A 21,172-nucleotide genomic window follows, 5' to 3' on the forward strand; every position below is an offset into this window, starting at 1 on the left:
AACACGGTATACCGTCTCTGACGGCGCAACCCTGGTGCACAGAGCAAAAGAACGAAACATCACTGAGGAGTTTGTACAAGAACATATCTGCCCTGAGCCGACGGCTGTTAGGAGAAGGCAGGTGCGGTGAGTTACGCCGTGTGGAGCGGGAGCTGTAAGTTGTGAAACGATGCTGAAATATGCATAAAACTTTTGCTGTACTCTGTCGATGTTGTCACAGTTCGATTTGTAAGTGCTGTTCCAAACAACAGACGCCTATTTCAAGAGCAGCAAGTACGCGGACAAGTACAGCTTTAAGAAAGGAGTACGGAACTCTCGCGAAAGCCTACAGATGAATCCGAGTGTCCACATAGCTCGCATAGCAATGCGTTTAGTATGAAAGGAGAAGGTGCGGGCACATTCGAAAAGCACACCGAGGTCATTAATTTCATCCGTCCTGGACAACCAATTCACAGAATAAGGTTTTAAAGAAGATTCTGCGTTTAGTTAAATGAGACCACCTTAGTTTAGGAAGAATTGAGAGTAAGCCTATTCTTCGTGCACCAGTTAGAGGAAGCAGATATGTCCAATTCCAAAGACAAGCAATCTTGAAAAGAATGGCTTACCTTGAATATTTTTATATCGTCAGCATAAATGAGGAAAGAGGAGTTCTTGACCGCGGACGAAACGTCATGATAAAAACGGAGAATAGAAGCGGGCCTAATACTGAACCTTGAGGAATACCACTGGTTGCAAGGTAAACGAAGGAGGTCTGTCCATTGATACTGGCAAAGCAGGAGTGATCAAGGAGGTAGCTACGCAGGAGGGTTACGAAACTTCGATTCCAGAGAGCAGAAGCTTTTCGAGAAGTAATGAGTGAGTGACAGCGTCGAAAGGTTTGCTCAAATCACAGTACACAGCGCCAACTTGTTCTCTCTGAAAGACTGCAGCAGAGTTATACGTCATAAACGTGGATAGGTTAGTTGTAGTAGGACGACCCTATATGAAGCCATGCTAAATGGGTATATGATGGCTTATTTGAGATGAACGGAAAGTGCTTTATGCAAGGCTTATTCGAAAAGCTTAGAAGTTGCACACAAATAATAATAATAATAATAATAATAATAATAATAATAATAATAATAATAATAATAATAATAATAATAATAATAATAATAATAATAATAATCATCATCAATTGTATCAATAAATGATGTAGTTGCTAGTCGGGGCAAGCGTCTGTATCGCTCTCTGATACTGTCGTCTCAGAGCCGTTACTTCCTTACCGCTTACCCAACGCGCGTGCGGCTTAGAAATACGATTATACGGAAGAGAGTTAGGTTGACAGGGATAGCAGGCCTCTAACTTAATCTTGCTATTCGCTATTTTTTTTTTCGGCGTTAACCTTCTGCGTGTGGCGCTAACTGATAAAGTCGCCCTATTATAAATCTGTAGTCTGATTCAATTACTCAAGTATACAGTAACTGTAGGGCCGCCGCTCGAGGTTAATCACTTCCTGGTGCGCGTGTCGCCGCCACCTGCTTATCTGCTTCTCCCACACACGCACCATGTACGAGGGAGACCGACCCGACCTATACCGCTGTCGCCGGCTTTGCGGGGAGTCAATCAGCGCAAAGTCGTTCTTTTTTGCAAATTCAGTTTTTCTTCCAGTTTATATATATATATATATATATATATATATATATATATATATATATATATATATATATATATATATATATATATATTAGAAATTATATGCTTTATTGTAGTCTAAAAACATAACAAGGTTTTACTGACGTTTCGACTGGGGCCCAGTCTTCATCAGAGTCAGTTGAAGATTAGTCCCCAGTCGAAATGTTTTAAGCTTGTGTCAGCCTACTTTATAAACATATCAATTGTTACGGTGGGGAAGAAAAGGTAGGATGGTGCTAACGCGTGGAAGGTGGAGCGTGCAGAGGAGATGACAAAGATGGAGACCGGTTGGTCGGGGCTTGTTTATCGTCCTTTAAAACAGAATCCAGTCATAATTGTTTTGCAAGAAACTTGGCTTACAACTGAAAAACATTTTCATTTACAAAATTATCGATCATTCCGACAAGATCGCCAGTCAAGAGGTGGTGGGTTACTAATTCTAGTTTCTTCAAAATTTTGTCATAGGGCTAAGATTTCTTTTCAATATTCTACTTTAGATTCTGAATTATTGGCTTTAGATTTGGAATTTCCAGGGTTCAGTCCGTTTACATTAGCGAATGTTTATTTCCCTCATGGTGTTCAGGACACCAGATCTCTAGACCCCTTACTAGTTAATTTTTTTTAGTTAATTGTCAAAATTCGGTTATTTTGGCTGGAGATCTTAATGCGCGCCATGTTTCGTGGGGTTACAAGACGGATCCCTGCGGCAAGCGTCTGGGGGATTGGCTTTCAAATAATAACCTTAACTGCATGGATTCTGGCTTACCAAATTTTGTACGTGCTCGCAGTCAATATGTGATAGATTTAACTCTTTCCAGCACTAGTGTTTCTATACTCAATTGGTCGAAAGTTGACGGTGGCACCTCTAGCGACCATATACCTATTGTTTTTTAGGTTAACTGCTGCTTAACTCCGCCGACATCTCAGTTGAGGTCATACGTTAATTATAACCAGTTTCACTCATTTTTGATTCCGTCTCTTGAGTCAGTGGTTGAGGCTACGGAAGAGTTAAAATCGCAAACATTATGCCAGACTATTGCATCCTGTCGTAAGAAGTGTGTATTCTTAGTCCGTGCATCAAAAGACAATACATCAACAAAATGTTGGAATGCAGATTGTTCGCGTGTTTATAGAAGAAGAAAGGCTGCATGGAAGAGGCTCCTTCACAACCAGTGCCCCAAAAATTGGCATGATTATAAATGTTTTGGAGCTACATTTAAACGCACAGTCGCACAAGCGAAAGATAATTATGATATTGAGCATTTCAATTACCTTTCACAATCTAATAACCAACGTGCACTTTTCAGGTTTTTAAAATCACGGAAAAAGATTCGTCTCAGAAAATTTACCCTCATGTGTTTCGACTCCTAAAGAAGCTCTCAAAACAGTAGAAAACGTTGCTAAAGGTTTAGAAAAGCGTTTTTTGTCAACACTTCCCAAATTCCCCATGTTTGTAGGCCCTGTAGATACGGTTAAGGATGTCCCTAAAATTATATTTTCTCAGCTTTCTTCGACAGTAATGACATTGCCAGCTGCTGCGCCTGGCCCTGATGGAGTAACGTCAAAAATGTTAAAGATCCTCTTTGAGGTGTCTCCAAATTCCTTGTTAGAGTTGGTAAATTACTCAATTATTCATTCTTGGATATCTGGTGACTGGACATTAGCCAAAGTGATTCCTTTACTGAAACATAATGGTGGTGGCTATACTTTGGACAATATCAGATCAATATCATTAACATCAAACTTGTTAATTGAAAGGGTCGTACTCCAACGGGTTACCGAGTTTGTGGAACAAAAAAATATTCTTAGTCCCTACCAAATCGGATTTCGCGCAAAATGTTCAATATGGAATGCGCATACCGACCTTGAGAGTCGAATTCTTCTTGCGCGGCGCAAAAAAATGCATGCTGCATTGGGGACTCTCGATATAGAGAAGGCTTATGATAGTGTAGAGCCCCAAATTTGATTGCACAGATTAGAAACTCTAAGTTTTCCACATTATTTAATTGAGTGGATATCTACATTCCTACAAAACAGACAATTTTACTGTTCATTGAATGTTGTGCATTCTGGCAGATATCAGCAAACCAGAGGTGTTCCTCAAGGGGCAGTTCTCTCGCCCGTGCTCTTTAACATTTTAATGAGTTCTATTCCCACTCATCTAGACGTTCGCGCGTATGTCTATGCGGATGACATCGCGTTCTTTACGACTGCACCTGACATTTAATCCCTCAACAGGCGCCTGCAATCGTACCTAAGCTCCCTTCAGAATTGGTTATGTGACTTAAGATTTACATTAAACGTTAAAAAGTGCGCTTTCCTTGTTTTCCAAATTCAGGATCCGGTAAATATTTCTCTAACATTTAAGCAGGGCATGATTCCTCAAGTTAAGTCATTGAGGTATCTAGGGGTGATTTACGATGACCATCTGGCATGGAGGGATCACATTGAACAGGTTGCAGCGAAAGGGGCTCGTGCTGTAGGTATGTTACGCAGGTTAAGCAATCCAAGGTCTGGGATGCGGCGAGACGCTCTTTTAATGACTTATGTTATGTATGTCCGACCAATTATGGAATTTGTATCTGTGTTGTTTTCTGGTTCACCTGCTTACAAAATTCGTCCGCTTGTTCTTTTAGAGCGGGAAGCGCTTAGATTATGCCTTGGGCTCCCCAAATTTGTGGCTAACAATGTATTATACCTTGAAGCCAGAATAGCACCTTTGTTAGCTAGATTACAATTCTTGACTGTCCAGATGTATCTAAAATATATGAATCACAATTCCACCGCTCCCTATCAATTTTTTGTAGCGAGCCAGACTCCTTTTTTGGAGTCAGTTGGCCTCGGTTTCATACCCCGCAGGTAATACTAGTGCAAAATCTTTTACAACCTTTGCACATAGTCCTTTCTAACATCCTTCCAACAAAAATAAGTGCATCTTCGGTTCAAATTGTCTATGATGACATTTTCCCAAATAATACAAAACACTTATCATCTCAAATTTTAAATGGATTATTAGAAGATCATTTACAGTCTTCCCGTTAGTATAATGATATTAACTGATGCTTCTCAATGTCATGAAAAGGCCGGCGTTGGAATATACTGTCCGCTTCTAGACTAGGCTTTTTCAGTCCGTCTTCCGGATTTTACCCCAATTTTCCAGGCGGAGTTGCTGGCTGTGGTGCTTGCTTGCTCTGCGCAAACTAGACCCACCATACTCAACAGTGGCTGTAATTACAGACTCTTATTCCTTGTGCTTGTCGCTTTCTTCGAATATGGATTCGCCAATATTAAACACCTTTCTTTCATTGCTCCCCTCACATTTTAGCCTCATACATATAGTGTGAGTACCAGGCCACAGTAATGTGACAGCCAATGAGGTTGCTGATAGACTAGCTAAAGAATCTCTGAACGGCCCTGTGTTTCCCATCCTCCCGGCAACAGCGTACATAACAGCAGCACGATTTCGTAGGCGTTCCTTATTAAGCACGCAGTCTGGATCTATTTTATCATCGGACGGCTACCTGCATCTCAAGTATTCCTGGAATAGGAAATCATGCCAATCAAGGCAGACTGAGGTCTCTCTAACCAGGCTACGCTGTCGTACTCCGCCCCTAAATTTCTATATGCACAGGTCTGGTTTGGCGCTTTCTCCCGTCTGCGCATTCTGCCGGGAACCGGAAACAATAGATCATTTCTTGATATTTTGCCGCCGTTTTACCATGATGAGAAAACGGTATTTGGAGAAGCCGTTACAACGGCTGGGTCTTAATTTGAGCAGCCAGATTTTATTATCGTTCGGTGCCACCATGCTTGGGTACAGCCACAGGTCTGTTTTTAACGCCATTCAAAACTTCTTAATAGAAACAAAACGTCTGCCTTGCTAATATGCTTTGATTTTTTAATCTGTACAAATAAATCTTAGTATTTTCCTACTGCTTGCGTTAGTATTTATCCTTTTTTATTTTGGTTTTTCATATTTACATTTCCTTCTCTATTCCCTAGCAATTATTTCAATTTATTTTTTGCGATGTAGTTACACATCTCAAAATCTACTATCTCTGCACCCGAATTCTTGGCCGATTCCCCTGTGTGGATATGTGCCATCAAATTAGAAGAGAACAACAACAACAACAGCTGGTGTCTATGTCCCTCCTTAGGTACCATTCTCCACCGTAACATTTTGGTGGCAGCGGCGGGATGGCGCTCACTCCCACCCACCGCCGAGCGCCATACGAGGTTGTCGGTAGATCTCCGCTACCTAGGCAGCCATACCAGCTCATGTGTGTTCGCCAGTATACGGTCCCGGGGAAAGCCTCCAGCAGCATCCAGTAGTTGGCGTTGCAGTCGCTGCCGGGGGCGCCTAAGAATGCCGCGGCCTTGATCGGCACCGAGACCTTTCTTGACGCCATCGGGGATCCTAAGGTCCGGCGCCAGGTACGTCTCTTGATTCGATCCCCGCCGCTTTGAGTGTCGCCATCGAGGCGACCGGCAAGTGACGCAGGCGGGGCCTCGATCAAGAGGCCCACACACAGAGGAAGCTGGACGACATGGAGCGGGCGCGCAGCGATCGATGCTGCCATGCGCTGCTAGAGGCTGCAGAGTGATCTCGACCAGGCCAACGGGGCGCTTGAGGAGCTTGAGTTCCGTGCCTCTCAGGCTCTCAAGAGTGCACAGGCCTTTAAGACATGGAACGCAGAGGTCCAGGAACTGCTGCACGAAGAGACCAAGCAGAAACTGGCACTAAGTTTGCGTCTTCGCCAGCTAGAGAGCGAGCGCACGGCCTTCCAGGAGCAAGGGGAGGAGGAGGCCAAGCGCAACCTGAAGAAGCAGATCGCCACCCTCACGCAGCAGGTGGCCGAGATTAAGAAGAAGGTGGACGAGGAGGGCGAGGTGGCTGCACAGGTGGAGGATACCCGCAAGTGACTCCAGAAAGACATGGAAGCCCAGGATGCGGCAGATCCATGAACTGCAGGCCCTCAATGACAAGCTGGACAAGTCCAAGCGCAAGCTCCAGACCGAGGTCGAGGACATCACTATCGAGCTTGAGAGCCAGAGGACCAAGGTTTCGGAGCTAGAGAAGAAGCAGCTCAAATTTTACCAGCCGTGACGGAGCAGAAGACCGTGTCGGAGCGGCTAACCGCCGAACGGGACACGGCCGAGCAGGTGTGGCGCGAGAAGGATACCCGCATCCTTGCCCTGGTCATTGAGGCCAGCTCTTCTTTGACAATGCTACGCAGGTCGGCACTTGAAGGATGTGGCTCAGATGCAGGGCGGCACAAATTACCTTGAGCTGAGAGCTCTTCACGAATTAATCCGCGAAAAAGCGTACGGAGGTCAGCGCCGGCAGTGAAACCAAAGGAAGTGGGGTCAGGCTGCAGGCCGTATTGACTGTAGTTCGTCAAGGCGTTGACAAGTCGATATGATGGCGTCGATAGTGGTAGGGTTCTGCACAGCCAGGGCGTTAAAGGCGAGTGGCCCAATACCTTTAAGGACGTGCCGAACCCGCTCGGCCTCTGGCATGGTGTCATTTATGCGCCGGCAAAGTGCAAGAACATCTTCTATATAAGAGGTATAGGTCTCATGGGACCGCTTAAGTCGGGCTTCTAGCTTCTTCTTGGCGGACTCCGTGCGAACAGCAGGAGCGCAGAAAATCTGGCGTAACTTTTGTTTCAAGGTAGCCCAGTCCGGAATCGTCGATTCATGATTTAGGAACCACGTTTTGGCCACATCCGTCAAATAAAAGGGCATATTAATTAGTTTAAGGGAATCGTCCCACCGGTTGAAAGCACTGACCCGGTCGTAGCTGCCGAGCCAGTCATCAGCGTCGTCGCCGCGGAGACCGGCGAACATCTACGGGTCGCGCTGACGGCTACTGACAGTCCAAGTGGCAAGGGGAGCTGGGGTCGAGTTGGTAGAAGCCGGAATAGCGGAGTGGCCCTCTTGAGTCATGACGATGGTGGTCGGGGTCAAACGGCGGCCAGAACGGAGCTCTAGGTGGATGCAGGTGACGAAGCAGCGGGGAAATCAAGGCGCACCTCCACCACGTGTAAGGTAACGCGAAGGTCGGACTTGGGGGATCAAGTTAATTATTGGAGACCTGAAGCCTTGGCCGCACACTGCAGCCAACCACACTCCGCGATGACGATGGGTATCTACAAGAGGGAGCAGGATGAAGATGAAGCAGCACGTTCAGCCGGTTCAGCCGTGTGGAAGATGAAGCGCCGCACAGTGCTCACACTATATATATATATATAGTAATAGAATACTTTATTAAAGCGTATGTATATGCGTTCTGCTGTAAATATACGCTCTGCTGTCATCACCTTCAAGTACGCCTCCTGGTCTTCTTCCACGCTTAACTACACGACTGGAAGAGTTTAGGAACATTCAGACAAGGAAAACGAACATCATAAATTCTACTGTAACCGTCGTACACAATTCCACCATGATGAAGTCATCATCAGCGGGACTATACCCACTGCAGAGAGTAGTGCTGCGGAGTAATTGAAACCAACATCATAAATTCTACTGTAACCGTTGTACACGATTCCTCCACGAGAAAAAGTCGTCATCATCATCATCATCAGCCAGACTATACCAGTGCCTGATCTCCTGGCCTGATCCAGAACTTTGTGATCCCCCGATACAAAGGGGAATGGCCGAATCAGCATCAGCCTCCTTCAGGAGGCACTGACTATACCCACTGCAGTGAGTATTTCAACCACCATGGGGATTAACGTGCACTGACATTCCACAGCACACAGACGCCTCTACGCTTCGCCTCCGAACGCAGCCGCGGGCGGTCGGGTTTAACCACTGAGCCACCGCGTCTTTAAGTTGATTTTGGAGGAAAGGAATGCGCAATGTCTGTCTCACGTTTGGGGGGTACACTAGCTTTAATTAGGTCAAGGTCGTTCGGACCCAGTGAGGCGAAATGCGAAGTTGTACTCCGAGCGGTAGAGCTAACGCTCCAAAGATGTGTTTTATTTTTGTTTTTTATTGTAGCCGTTATGATTACGTGTAGCACATAAACAAGAAGAACCAGCTGCAACTTCCCTCCTGGTTTTCGCCATAAAAGCACTGTGTATATAGAATGAACAAGTTGATGCTAGTCGCATCCTCTCCACTTTATGCGCAGGATCTCATGTACATAGAGTCCTAATTTTCATCTTCAGCTATATGTATTTCATTTCCATGGGGTAAACGCAACTCGCAGGCGTCGATTTTCCGGGAGAATAGCAGAAAGATTTTCGTCAGATAGTATATGCTTCCGCCGTGTATTCCACGTATATTGGCTTACTCATAAACGCCTTTTAACGGAGACACTTCCATAAACACAAACAAAAATATTTCATTTCATCTGTCAAAGTAATTATACCACAGGTGGAGCTCCTGGAGGCCTGTTCTTCATTTTTATAACGCGGGCCCTCGCTAAAAACTGTCATCGTTGAAAACTCTGCCTTTGGCAACACAATAACCAGCAAAGTTCAATTTACGAGCCTGCCAAAGCAAAACACGGGCTCATCGTCAGATGAGAGCATTGATAATTCTGTGAAATACAAACATCTGTCAAAGTAATTATACCACAGGTGGAGCTCCTGGAGGCCTGTTCTTCATTTTTATAACGCGGGCCCTCGCTAAAAACTGTCATCGTTGAAAACTCTGCCTTTGGCAACACAATAACCAGCAAAGTTCAATTTACGAGCCTGCCAAAGCAAAACACGGGCTCATCGTCAGATGAGAGCATTGATAATTCTGTGAAATACAAACATCAATAGAATAAAAAAACAAGCACCTGAATGGTGTTTCATAATTAATGTTGTAAATCAGCTTTTTGTGGGAATGGAATAAGAACATTCCTCCGCATGATAGAGGTCGTGGGTTCGGATCCCACCGGCGGCATGTAGCTGTTTCCTACCGTTTTATAAGTTATTTTTCAGAAAAAAAAAAAAGTAATTTACGATTGATCGACACCAAAATATTCCCCTAAGCTTTCCTAGGTGCAATGACCGTTGGCTTCCTTCATATGCATGTCTTAATGAGCATCTATTATACCCTTGGCTGCTAGGAATGTCTGCCATTTTCAAACATGAAAACACATTTAAGCGCGTCAACAAGGCATGCTCCATTGTGATAACTGATAAACAATCCTAAAATATGAAATAATATGTAGCCCTTACCTATTGTCCAAAACATACGGTATACATACAGCTACAGCTGTGGGTATACATATGCGCGACAACATATATGCGAACACCACTGCGCAGTAAGCTGCCATTGCTTCCTTATTGTTTATGTGCCATGGAATAAGTTGTGCATCGTTTACCTTTTCGGGACGTCCTTGAACTCATGGTGAATTATAAAGATTATTTCCAACTGCGATTCTGAATAAGCAGCACTATATATCAAACATAGCCAAACAGTTTAAGTATATATTTTGATATCTTCGACGCAACTCAGGGAAATTAGCATTAAAAAAGCTCAAATGCATCATTTATAGTCACATAAAATATTTAAAAACAAAATTTTGGCTGTTTAGGAAGATGTGCTGTTGAGACATGCGTGACGCGGAAATAACACGCAGACCGCGGTGAAATTGAACTCCGGCAGCTCCGGCTACGCCTTTCACGTTTTATCAAAATGTGTCGTCGCTAAGTTGGTTATATATTTCTTATAAGTTCGTTAGATATGCCTTATGGTTATATATATGGCGAACAAATGGTGTTTGGGCCGATCGAGATGGACAGGTATTTCCCATTCCGAAGGGATATAGCTGAGGAAACAAGCTCGCCGAATTAAACTCCGCTCCGGAAGCCATCTGCTTGCGCCAAAGCGCCGCCAAAAGCAAAACAAAAAGCCGCCGTGGAAGCGGATGCTTGCGAAAAAAGCGAACAAAAGCTCACAAAAAAAGCGCAAAAAAAAAGAAAAAGAAAAGCCGGTTTGCGTGTGTTCGCCGCTCCGTGCGGAGCAGCGTGACAGTCGCCCAAGCTCTAGCGCATGCGCCGTCGGGGTGCTCTCGATGTCATCAGCGGGTGAAAATGGCGGAGGGAGACCTGAACGTAGACAGCATAATTTCCAGGCTCTTAGAAGGTGAGTAAATCTTGCTTCTGAACGGTTTAACCGCTTGTAGAAGGAAGCATGTGTCCGTAATTACTACCGGGCGGTTTCTAGCTGTGGTTCTTGTGAAATGCGACTTGATTTTGGACGCCGGCAGCGACAGGTTTTTTGCTGTCATTGTCATTCGTATAGCCGCGGGGTTGAGCAGGCACTTCATCAGTTTTTTCTTACCTTGTTTTTTTGAGAAACGCGCCTTTAAACGCTTGATGTAAAAAGTTTTTCTTCTTTGTATGTAGCTGAAGTCGGTGCAAGTTTGGTCACACCCGCAAAATAGCTCGTAGGTCCGTTCAAAACTCGAGCATCCTACTTCGGCCGCTGCGAGCGGTTGTTGGGAAGGGGGGAAAGGCGTCCTGAAAGAAATGGCCGATGCCCGGGGTTTGGTGCGCACGATAGGTAGTACGGTCTTGCCTGTGATAAGCTGGGGCGTTGTTTTCGATTGTTTCTTTTCCTACCCACGCCGAATTCTTCGCGGCGTGTATCTCATGCACGCGAGCGGGAATCTCGTGTTTGCGTCGCCCTGTGAATAAGCCACGGTTGCGGAGTCTGCAAGCTGAGTCCGTGAACCTGCGACTGTGTCTGTAGCGCCGCACCTTGCCCAGGGGCTGTAGACGCCCAGAGCGGAAAAGCACTGCTGCGCAGTGCAGTTTTCTTCGATTTCAGGTGTTTCGGGCTGTGGCGTGGCAGCTCTACGGTGCATCGCGCGGGTCAGTCTCCTCGCCAATCGGTGGTCGGTACTGCCGCGTCGGTATTGCCGGACAGTGTCGGTGTCGTGGGTAGGCTTAGCTGTCGCTCGCCTCGAGCGTAGCGTGCTGGCTGGAATCGGCTGTGGCGCATGGGCGAGCGGGTTCCAACTCTGCTTCGAGTCGCTGTCGAATGGAGAATGAAAGACAAAACTAAGAACTCTGATTAATGCCGAGTGTGCTTAGCATCTGCTGTTACCCGGCGGCGTATGGATGGTGGAGTGGAGCTGTGTTGAGAGGCTCCGAAGTGCTCCTCGTGTATTTTAACCTTGAATCTCGGGTGTTTCGTCACTTGGCGTGACGAGAGGGTAGGGCACGAGCTCCGCGTCCGGCGTTTTCGGCTCACAGCGTCTCCTACTGCCGGCGGTCGTAAGGCGACGCGCCTTGGTGGTTTATGCTGCTCGTATTATTTTTACGACACTGCGGGCGTGCGTGCTAGCAGCATTCTTTTTCTTGCGGCAGCACAAATAGGGCTGCATCATCGTCTGCCCGTTTATTTTCGTTTTGTTGCGCAAATACCTGTGCTGGGTTTCGCGCTGCGTCTAGAGTTGCCCCTCCTCCATTATTCCTTTTTATAAACACGTTGCCGGTAAACCGTTTCCGTCTCTTCTAGGGTTGCGAAACACGGAAATCGACCCGGGGGCGCCTGGCTCGTTTTCTGGGCGTCTTTATAATTGCGGATCGCGGACAGCAGACGCGAATAAGGGAGAATAGTGTCATGCGGTCAGATGACCTGGCTGCCCCGTTGGAAGACGACTCGATCGAACGGTGTCCTGCGCAATAGCTGCATGTATTAAATTCTTCCGATCAGTCCGTCCGCCAATGAGCGTTCACTATCACGCCCGATAAATCCCTGGCGCAAATGCCTCTTCCTTGCTGCAGCCGCTCTTGCCGCATTAGCCGCGGGCGGCTTGATAAGGGTCGAGTGTTTTTCTTACGCAGTTGGGGAACAGGCTTAGATTTTAACGGTATTGGGGAGTATATATAATAACTAGCTCATGAAAAAAAAAAAAAACGCCTGCAGGGAAGATTCTGTCCGGCGTGTTTTGTAGGCGGCTGTCGAGGGAGACCCTGTTTGAGGTGCGACTGTTGCATGCGACGCGCCTAGCGTCAGTGATGATGAATCACTGCCGGTTTTTGCACGGCTATTGTTTCTAATTGGCAGGGCAGAGCGTTTCGGCGGCTAGCTGGGGCCGTTCCTTTGTCGGCCCTTAGAGTGGAAAGAGGGAGCACGCCTTCTCACCGCCTTTCACGATGCTCGTCTAGGTCCGTGTTGCATTTTGGTTACGGGCCACCATCGCCTCTACCTTCCCTGCCGTCTCCGAGACGCGCGGTTTCTGAAATAAAAACTAAAGGGGGAAGCAAAAAAGAAAAGCAGCCCCACTGTGCCCACAAGCAGTTTGCCGCTGTCGCACAGAGCTCACGTGAGTTGCCCCGTTCCAGCAGGAGTTATTTGTTCCGCCTAATTGGGGAGCGAGGTTGCGCGGGTCCGTCCCCTCTTTTTCTGGAGCTTTGTCGGAGACGAGTTTGCCTCCTCGTTGTTTTCATTCGCTTCAGTCGCCTTATGCTTCTCTCTCTTTGGGGAGGGGGGCTTTAATCCGTGCAGCACGAAAACCGGAAAGTGTGTGTGTGTGTGTGCGTTTTTCTTTTTTTTTTTTTTTTACATGGTCCGGAGTCGGAACAAACACAGGCGTCTAACGTCACCGCTTAGGGAAGAGAACATCGTAGCATCCTTCGCTGCGGCTTACTCCAAAGTGATCTTTTATTTGGGTGTCAAGAGGCACATCCACAAGTTGAAGATGACCGCTGTCTTTTGTTGTTCCTTCACTCCTGGGCAGAGATAGATATCGGCAGAATTGTATGTTTGCTGCAGGAAATCAGTGTACCAGCAACAAGGATTAGGACTTCGTGCTGACAGTTGACAATTTTCGGGGGCATTGGAATGCGGCTTTCAGTTATCAGTGTTTTAAGCCTGCGTCTGGGGAGAGCCTGCGCATGTGACATTCTATGCAGTTGCATAGCACTGCCAGCTGTGGAATGCTTGTGTCGTGCGAGGCTAGATGGGACAGCTTTGATCTGGTCGCGTGACAGGCCTGAGCCTAGTGGATGCCACTGTTTTGCAGTGGCATTGAATTTGCTGCCTGCACTTGCATTATGCACCTCCCAGCACCTTGTTGCTCTATGTGAATATATTAATTACTCTCCCCTAAATAGCTCTGTGCAGACTGAGGATAGGTCACACATATGCAACACATTCATACCTTTTAACAAACTCTCCTGCACCACATTGCCCGAGATGCGGAGACCGACTAACAGTGATCCATGTTTTAATTGAATGTCCGAGACTTCAACGGCAAAGGAGACGTCATTTTCCCGAATTGCACAAGCAACATATACCCACAAATCCGTCCATCTTTCTTGGTGATGATCCAATGTTCTCTTTAGATAGAGTTTTTAAATATTTATTTTAAATATTTTAAATATTTTTATTTATATTTATTTATTTATTTATACGGAATTATTCATCAACGTGGGCGTAAGCCCGTTTCTTTTACTTAGATAGCTTTCTTTTTCTTTTTACTTGGACCACTATACATCGAAATTCAATGTTTTAGGCCCTATACACCACTGTTTTTAGACTATACACTCCGAAATAACTTTTAGGCCCTATACACCACCGTTTTTAAGTTCATCATAAACACCACACATCGGACATTTTATTAACTTCAGTTGACACTTCACCTTGTGTTTGGCGCTCTTTGGCCTAAGATGCCCTTGCGCCAAAAAAAAACCAGTTCATCATCATCATCAATTACTCTCCCCTCATTCCATCTGCTGCTGAGGAATTCATTGCTTTGCTTGCAATGCTGAATTTATCCTTGCTCTCCAGCTGGTGTAGTGGGTGCAGTTTGAGTCATCACGCAGCCTGCTGTGCTTTGTTTGCTTGCAAGGTACATGCATCCTCTTACTCATATGTTTAGTTGCTAACTGCTTGTAAATTGTTAGGTTTAGGTAGCAAAGCCCTTGCCAACATTTTTCTCCCAGTTTGACTTGCTTGGCAGAGGCAGTTCAAACACTTGATTACAGTGTTACAGTGTTATTGTAACTGTTTAAACATGAATAGGCTTTTATTGTGAGTCATGTTGCCTTGGCAGCAAGTGCTGACCATGTGTGTGGTGTTATGGCAGCAGGTTATACAGCAAAAGGGACATACTGCTCCGAGGTGGGGACAAAACATTTCGGCAAACCTCCGTTTCACTACTTACCTCCTGCAGTCTTCCTCCTTTTTGGAAAATATCTGGTTTCAAGGTTATGTAGAAAATTTGATCGTTGTGCCTTTCGCTGACATTTTTGTTGGTGACATTTTGGCGACCGGGTATTGCAAAGGCTGCAAATAGTACTCATCTGCTGTTGTGTGACAAATGAATTGTCAGATTCTAGGGTGGTTAACTTGGACAACCGCTTGTTGTCGCAGGGTGCCTGTAATGTCTAAGGGTAAACTAGAACATACCAGGGGAATATTATTTTGGGCTAGTTAGGTGTCACTGGATTTTGATTCTTTGGTCATCAGCAATGATAGGAAGCAAACCGATCAGCAGCAATGGGCATTGTCTTCACTGAGCAAATAGGTTAATATTTAAATTTCACTAAATGGTTCACTCCATCGTTCACTTCAGTTCAAAGCCAGTTTTCTGACACTGTTATGGATTGGCTCGCATAAAATTACCTGAGAACGATAGATATTGTCAGTGTGCCATGAGAAGCACCTTCTGCGCTTGCCGGGCTGTGGTGGGATGCAGGCTGTGTTGTATATCGCACACTGCAGTCTCTGTGCTCTTGTTCCAAGGTGCATAACCTGCAGAAGTTTCTGGGAAGGACATGTGCTACCTGGGGTTTGAAGCTGTAGCAAAAGTGGAGACTCGGCCGGAAGTTTAGTCTGTGCTGTGGTGGAGAGCACGGAGGATGGAGAGGGTGACATGACAGGAGGCTGTGTCTTGCCCGCAGTCCGGGGATGCCGCCCAGGGAAGACTGTGCAACTGACGGAGGCGGAAGTGCGGGGCCTCTGCCTCAAGTCTCGAGAGATCTTCCTCAGCCAGCCAATCCTGCTTGAGCTCGAGGCCCCACTTAAGATTTGTGGTGAGTTGGTTGCTCCTTTCGGGTGTGTGGAAGAATGGAAGGAAAAGCATTTTGCCCAGTTTTACCTACGACACCTTTCTTGCCCCTGGCCTGCTATTGGGAGACAATGCAGCTGTAGATGCTTCATCTTTACATGTTACCAGGTTGTGAGGAGGAGGAGGTGCTGTATTTTTTATTTTTAACAGCTTAAGACCTTCTGTTCCCATGGTGCTAACCCTTTAACATAAGAGCACTGCCAAACTGCATCAAATGAAAAATCCTGCTATGTGCTGCTATGAAATAGTTTTTGCTCATTATGGCACCACACTGGTGCCAGAAGGCTATTGAAAACATTCGGGGAGGATGAAACTAAAGCTGGTGGGTTCATAAATTGTGGCAAGCGCCTTTCAAGATTGTCACAAAAAAAGAAAAGGACTGAAAATATTCTGGCTCCACTACGAGGTGTTCCGGAAGAAACCCACTCTGAACCTTAAACGTAAAAACTCTATGGTGCAAATGGGATTTGCTGCTGCATATGTGGTGCACAGAGTATACATTCGGTTCGAGATCAAATACAGTCGAGTTCCTCAAACTCAACGTCATTTGAGCATATTGGCATTAAATGTTCCCTCCTAGTAGCTGATTAATAACATTGGATGGCAATACCATTTCATCTAAACGGCATTAAAATGGGCTAGCAAGACTGGTATAGCCTGTTAGGCTCAGTTCCAGAGCGTGCTGGTAAATGGATAAGGCTGAACTGCATATTCATATGCTAGTCTTAAAGGGCCCCTTCACTGAAAATGAGGCACCGCTGTTGTGAGCAAAAATCGCGAGCATGGCGCTGGCTGGCAGCTGACATGGCCGCACTTTGACTGGCCGTAGGGTTGCCTGATGCAGGAGCTGCCAACTCGGCGCTCTCCTTCCATATGGGAGGGTAATAGAATCAGCCTGCCAGTACCGTTGCATTCGCATTACCCCTAAGCCACACGGGCACATTGCTTGTTTAAAGCGGAGCTTTATACGTGGCGTGGTAGCCTGCACTTATTGTATCATACCGTTAGAGGTGGAGCTTGAGTGTCTTGCCATAATTTAAAAAAAAAATTTCTGGTGTCATAAGGCATCTCAAAAATGAACTGGCAGGATGGAGTGTTGTTGTCTAATGGAAGTATGCTACTTTCTTGATGAGGGCTTTATTCATTGCCGTAATTCAGATATTAGCCACCTTATGCTTGGCTTGGCAAGATTGTTGCCACAAATGAGGATTCTTCTGTCCAGTCATTTTCCTTTTTGATGGAGGCAAAACTTGAAATGATGCCTCAATGATTTCAGTAGATCCCCAGGGGGGCTGTCGTTCACTGTGGTGTTGCCACAGGTGATATTCACGGCCAGTACACGGACCTGCTGCGGCTCTTCGAGTATGGCGGCTTCCCTCCTGAGGCCAACTACCTGTTCCTGGGCGACTACGTGGACCGGGGCAAGCAGTCACTGGAGACCATCTGCCTGCTGCTCGCCTACAAGATCAAGTATCCCGAGAACTTCTTCCTGCTGCGGGGAAACCACGAATGCGCCTCCATTAACCGCATCTATGGCTTCTACGACGAGTGCAAGCGGCGCTACAACATCAAGCTCTGGAAGACGTTCACCGACTGCTTCAACTGCCTGCCCATTGCCGCCATTATTGACGAGAAGATCTTCTGCTGCCACGGGGGTGAGCATCATTGAAATTGCATTTTGATGCGCGGTAGCATCCATCTTGTCTCCTTGTGTGGCTTGAACTGAAATGTTGGGATGGGTGCCTATTGCATATTTCGCAACACCGTTGTTTTCGTGAAGGATGGTACAGTAAAACCCCATTAATACATAGTTGGCAGGACGCGGCAAAAGTATGTACAATCTGTCAGTACACCTTAACCGATTACTACAAATTTGCCATTACTCACCCTCCAAAAGTGAAGAAAAAAACCAGGCACTGTAAATTTCCCGTGAATACACGTACATGCACTTTATTCCCGTCCTGCCAACCAGAAGTCGGTCATTTTCATTTGCCGCCGTGGCGGTCACGCGGCGACAACAGCCGTCTCAAAATCAGCGAGACGGCGATCAAGCTTCTTCATAAGGCCCATCTTCTCAGTGAACGCTCTCATAACAGTTATGCCTGAGCGGCTTCCGTCACAGTAAGGCCTGAATTGGCTCTTTTCAAGTCATCGCCGCTGTCCTCATTCTCAATATCCTCGTCGCTTTGGGGAGGGGCATAGTGCCGCCTTTTCACACACACACACACACACGCAACAACCACTTCGCAAAACACCACAGCTCAATACAGACAATGCAATCACCGGTTGCATACTACATCCACAAAGAAAAGAAAGAAAGATAGGCTACGTTCGCTACGTCGCAACTGCACACCTGCATGCGTAGCGCGAAGTCACGTGGGTGGGTTGGATTAGATTGGTACTGAGGCTGGGTTGGCTTTGATGGTTACTGCGATAGGGCTGCCAACAACGATATCGAAGCGGCCAACGATTTCCGGGCTGTCTATTGACATGGACATCACCGCGGCGAACAGTGTTCGTTAGAACATGGTCAAAATAACCACATACTTTCTCTAGAATACTTTCTAGTACACTATAGTTGTATAACCGGCAGTCCGCATGTTCATAACGCTTTTTGGAAAGGTGAAAACGGTTTGCGTCGCAGCGTGGCGTCAGCCGAACTGCAACAAAAAGTGCGTATTAACAGGTAGGCATTTCACGCGCCACTACGCTTTAAGTGGTCAACCAATACATGGGGTTCAATAGCGGCTCAGCCGGGGAATCTTCACAACTACGTTTTAACCGCAACTACTTGGTAAGCGGGTACATATTAACGAAGTTTCATTGTAATCACGATCAGAGCTCTTTCAACATATCAGTTAAAAACTCTATGCTTCAAAAAGCAACTGGTCCTAGTGCCCATTCTGCTGGTGCTTGCAGATGGCAGCACCATCAGGAAGCTGCTAAATAAGACGTCAGCCATTACATTCTCAAGAGCATTTTTTGCTTCACCTCTAAATTTATTTTTCGGGACTGTTATCTTGCAAAATTTTCAAGGGTGGGACAGCTGCGCCATTATGATACAAATTCAATTTTCTGCGCTGTGCTGTACCAAAAGCATTAAATTGGTCCAAATTGCACCAAAAAGGCCACACAACGCAACACGATTTTGCTTCTCACTGCTTGCCGTGGCATCAGTGCAGTGGTTGAAAACTCGTTTGTTGAATCCTTGTTGATTCAGACTAGGAGTGCCATCCAGGCCCATGTAAGTCTGATGTCATTGGCCGGTTGCTTGTTAATTCGGACATGGTCGGGCTTGCACAGGTAAATTGGGATGGGAGATCGCATCAAGGTACGAGCGGCGCAGCCAGCAGTTGGCGCAATTGTCCTCCCAAAGCTGAATTTAGTGGAACAGTGGTGCACGGGCACTTCTAGCAGGCTGGCAATGGTCTCCCACTTCTGAAGTGCAGCTCAGTGGTGCAGTTTTGGTTTTCTTAGTTTTGTGCCATATCACGGCTGCGGTCAAGCATGTGCATCGGCCAGTCGCGCAGTTTCGAATGCTGATTGGCACATCACTGGTTTTCTATTTTTCGGAGTGGAGGGGGCATTCACTCGCTCTATAATGCCTAGGGTTATTTCCTTCGCTTACATCCATGTGCATCTGCCAGCATGCTATAAAAGTGCATGGTGGTCACGCGCTGTTCAGTTTGTGCTGTGAAGCATTCTCCAAACATAGTGGGGCTGTTTGTAAGGAGGCACCACTTCTACTGCGTTGAACTCTGAAGGGGGTAGTGAAGGCCTTTAAAACTTTTATGGGGATTTTGCCACATGCTCTCAAGTTGCTCCAAAATTCTGATATTGCTCCATAGCGGCTTAAAAACTCGCATTTTCTAGCTCCAAGAGCTGCTTTGAAACCTATTTTGGCCATCCCACCCCGATTTTTTTTTATTTCATCTGTTTCAATTTGTTGTCAGGCGTTCGTAAGCAGTCTCGAAGTTAGCAACTCGGACATAGTGTACATTATTCATCACTGGTTTTGCAACAGTCTGTTAACTGTCGAACAGTGGCCCTTTAATGGGGGACACTGGTTGGTCTTAAAGCTATTTTCCCCATTTTAAAGCCAATCCTGATGAAATTGCTATTTCAAATATGCAACATCTTCCCCTCTAAGTCAATTAGGTTGATATATTAATTGGTCACTAATTAGTACCTCAGTGAGAAAAAATTGCCTAGGTAATACAGTCGAACCCGGATAATTCGAATTTTGGTTATATCGAACTCGTGGAATATCTCCTTGAAAATTTCATGTAAAAGTATAGGAAAGCTGCATCGTATATCAAACTCAATTTCACAAGTCATTCGATATATCGAACTCCGCACCACGCATTGGACGGTGCGCCTTCCCCAAAGACGATCGCATCACCCTCGGCCGTTTGCCGCGTGACGTTTTCAAGCCACGCGCAGAAGGAATGAGAGATCACAGTTCGGCGACGGCTGGTCTAGGCAGCACCGCGCCCTTTCCCCAGAGGCGCCCACGTCTGCGGTGATCGCTGCCGCATTGGCACGTGACGTTTGCAAGCCATGTGCGTGAAGGAACGAGGGGAAACCAATGCAGCCATGGTGTTCGAGAGAGGGGAAAAACACGATAGAGCGAAGCGCAAGGATGTGTCCATTCTTCTGCCTAGCTTTATCTCTCCCCTTCCTCTTAGTTTCCCGGTCTTCGTTTGCAGCTGCCCGCACTACGCATGCGCGGACAAGCCAGCTCAGCCCGGGGTAGACGCTTTCTCTTGGCGCGCTGCCAATAAATGAGCTGCGAATGCTAGGACCTAAGCCACCACCGAATGCTTTTTTTTTTTTTTTTAATTCTCGGGGGCAAAAGTGGGGAGTGGGTTCATTATTCGAGTTGGTTGATTACACGACAAATACAGTATCATTTTTCACGATCGCAAGTGGCAAAGCCGATTTCTGTATGTCGAATGATCGATATATTGAACTGTTTTGCGATCCCCTTCGTGTTCGATATATCCAGGTTCAACTGTAAAATGACTCCCATTTTATCCTTAGCAATTTTACAGCTCTTGGAATATCATCACTCCAGTTGGGACCATTATGCTTGAATTAACTTTGAAACAAAATATTTTTGAAGGTTAACTGAAGAACCCTGCTTTGATCGTTGCACTCTTCACACTTTCAGCTTCCTGTAGCGAAAGAAAGTGTGTCTCTGTCTTCTTGATGCAGAGATATCGATGAACTAAAACAGCCAGGTGACCAAAATTTGCATTTCGAGAAAAAGAGAAAAAACAAGCTAGGTATAATTTATTCAAAATTTCAGAAAGATGTATGTATATTTACATATCTTATGGGCACATGAGCACCAGGCATGTAATCTGACTGTTTGTTCTGGCCTGAATGCTGCTTTTCCATAGTCCGATGGATGTTTTCAGCCGAGGCACACTTGTGTACAGACTCTGCGGTTTGACGCCTGTCCTT

The 21,172-nt window shown here is 46.1% G+C and overlaps 1 protein-coding gene across 1 annotated transcript in view; it reads left to right on the top strand.

The window, feature by feature from the left end:
* The first annotated feature begins 10,603 nt into the window (after positions 1-10,603).
* The window catches only part of LOC146175383 (serine/threonine-protein phosphatase PP1-beta catalytic subunit), a 35,795-nt gene continuing 25,226 nt past the window's right edge, over positions 10,604-21,172 (top strand). Inside the window, exons 1-3 of the mRNA XM_084581724.1 lie at positions 10,604-10,764; positions 15,537-15,668; positions 17,023-17,358. Coding sequence (XP_084437850.1) covers positions 10,713-10,764; positions 15,537-15,668; positions 17,023-17,358 — 520 coding nt within the window. The 5' untranslated portion in view covers positions 10,604-10,712. The remainder of the gene's footprint in view (positions 10,765-15,536; positions 15,669-17,022; positions 17,359-21,172) is intronic.

The sequence above is a fragment of the Amblyomma maculatum genome, chromosome 10, assembly GCF_055883805.1.
Source record: "Amblyomma maculatum isolate TAMU_Amacu chromosome 10, ASM5588380v1, whole genome shotgun sequence".
NCBI lineage: Eukaryota > Metazoa > Arthropoda > Arachnida > Ixodida > Ixodidae > Amblyomma > Amblyomma maculatum.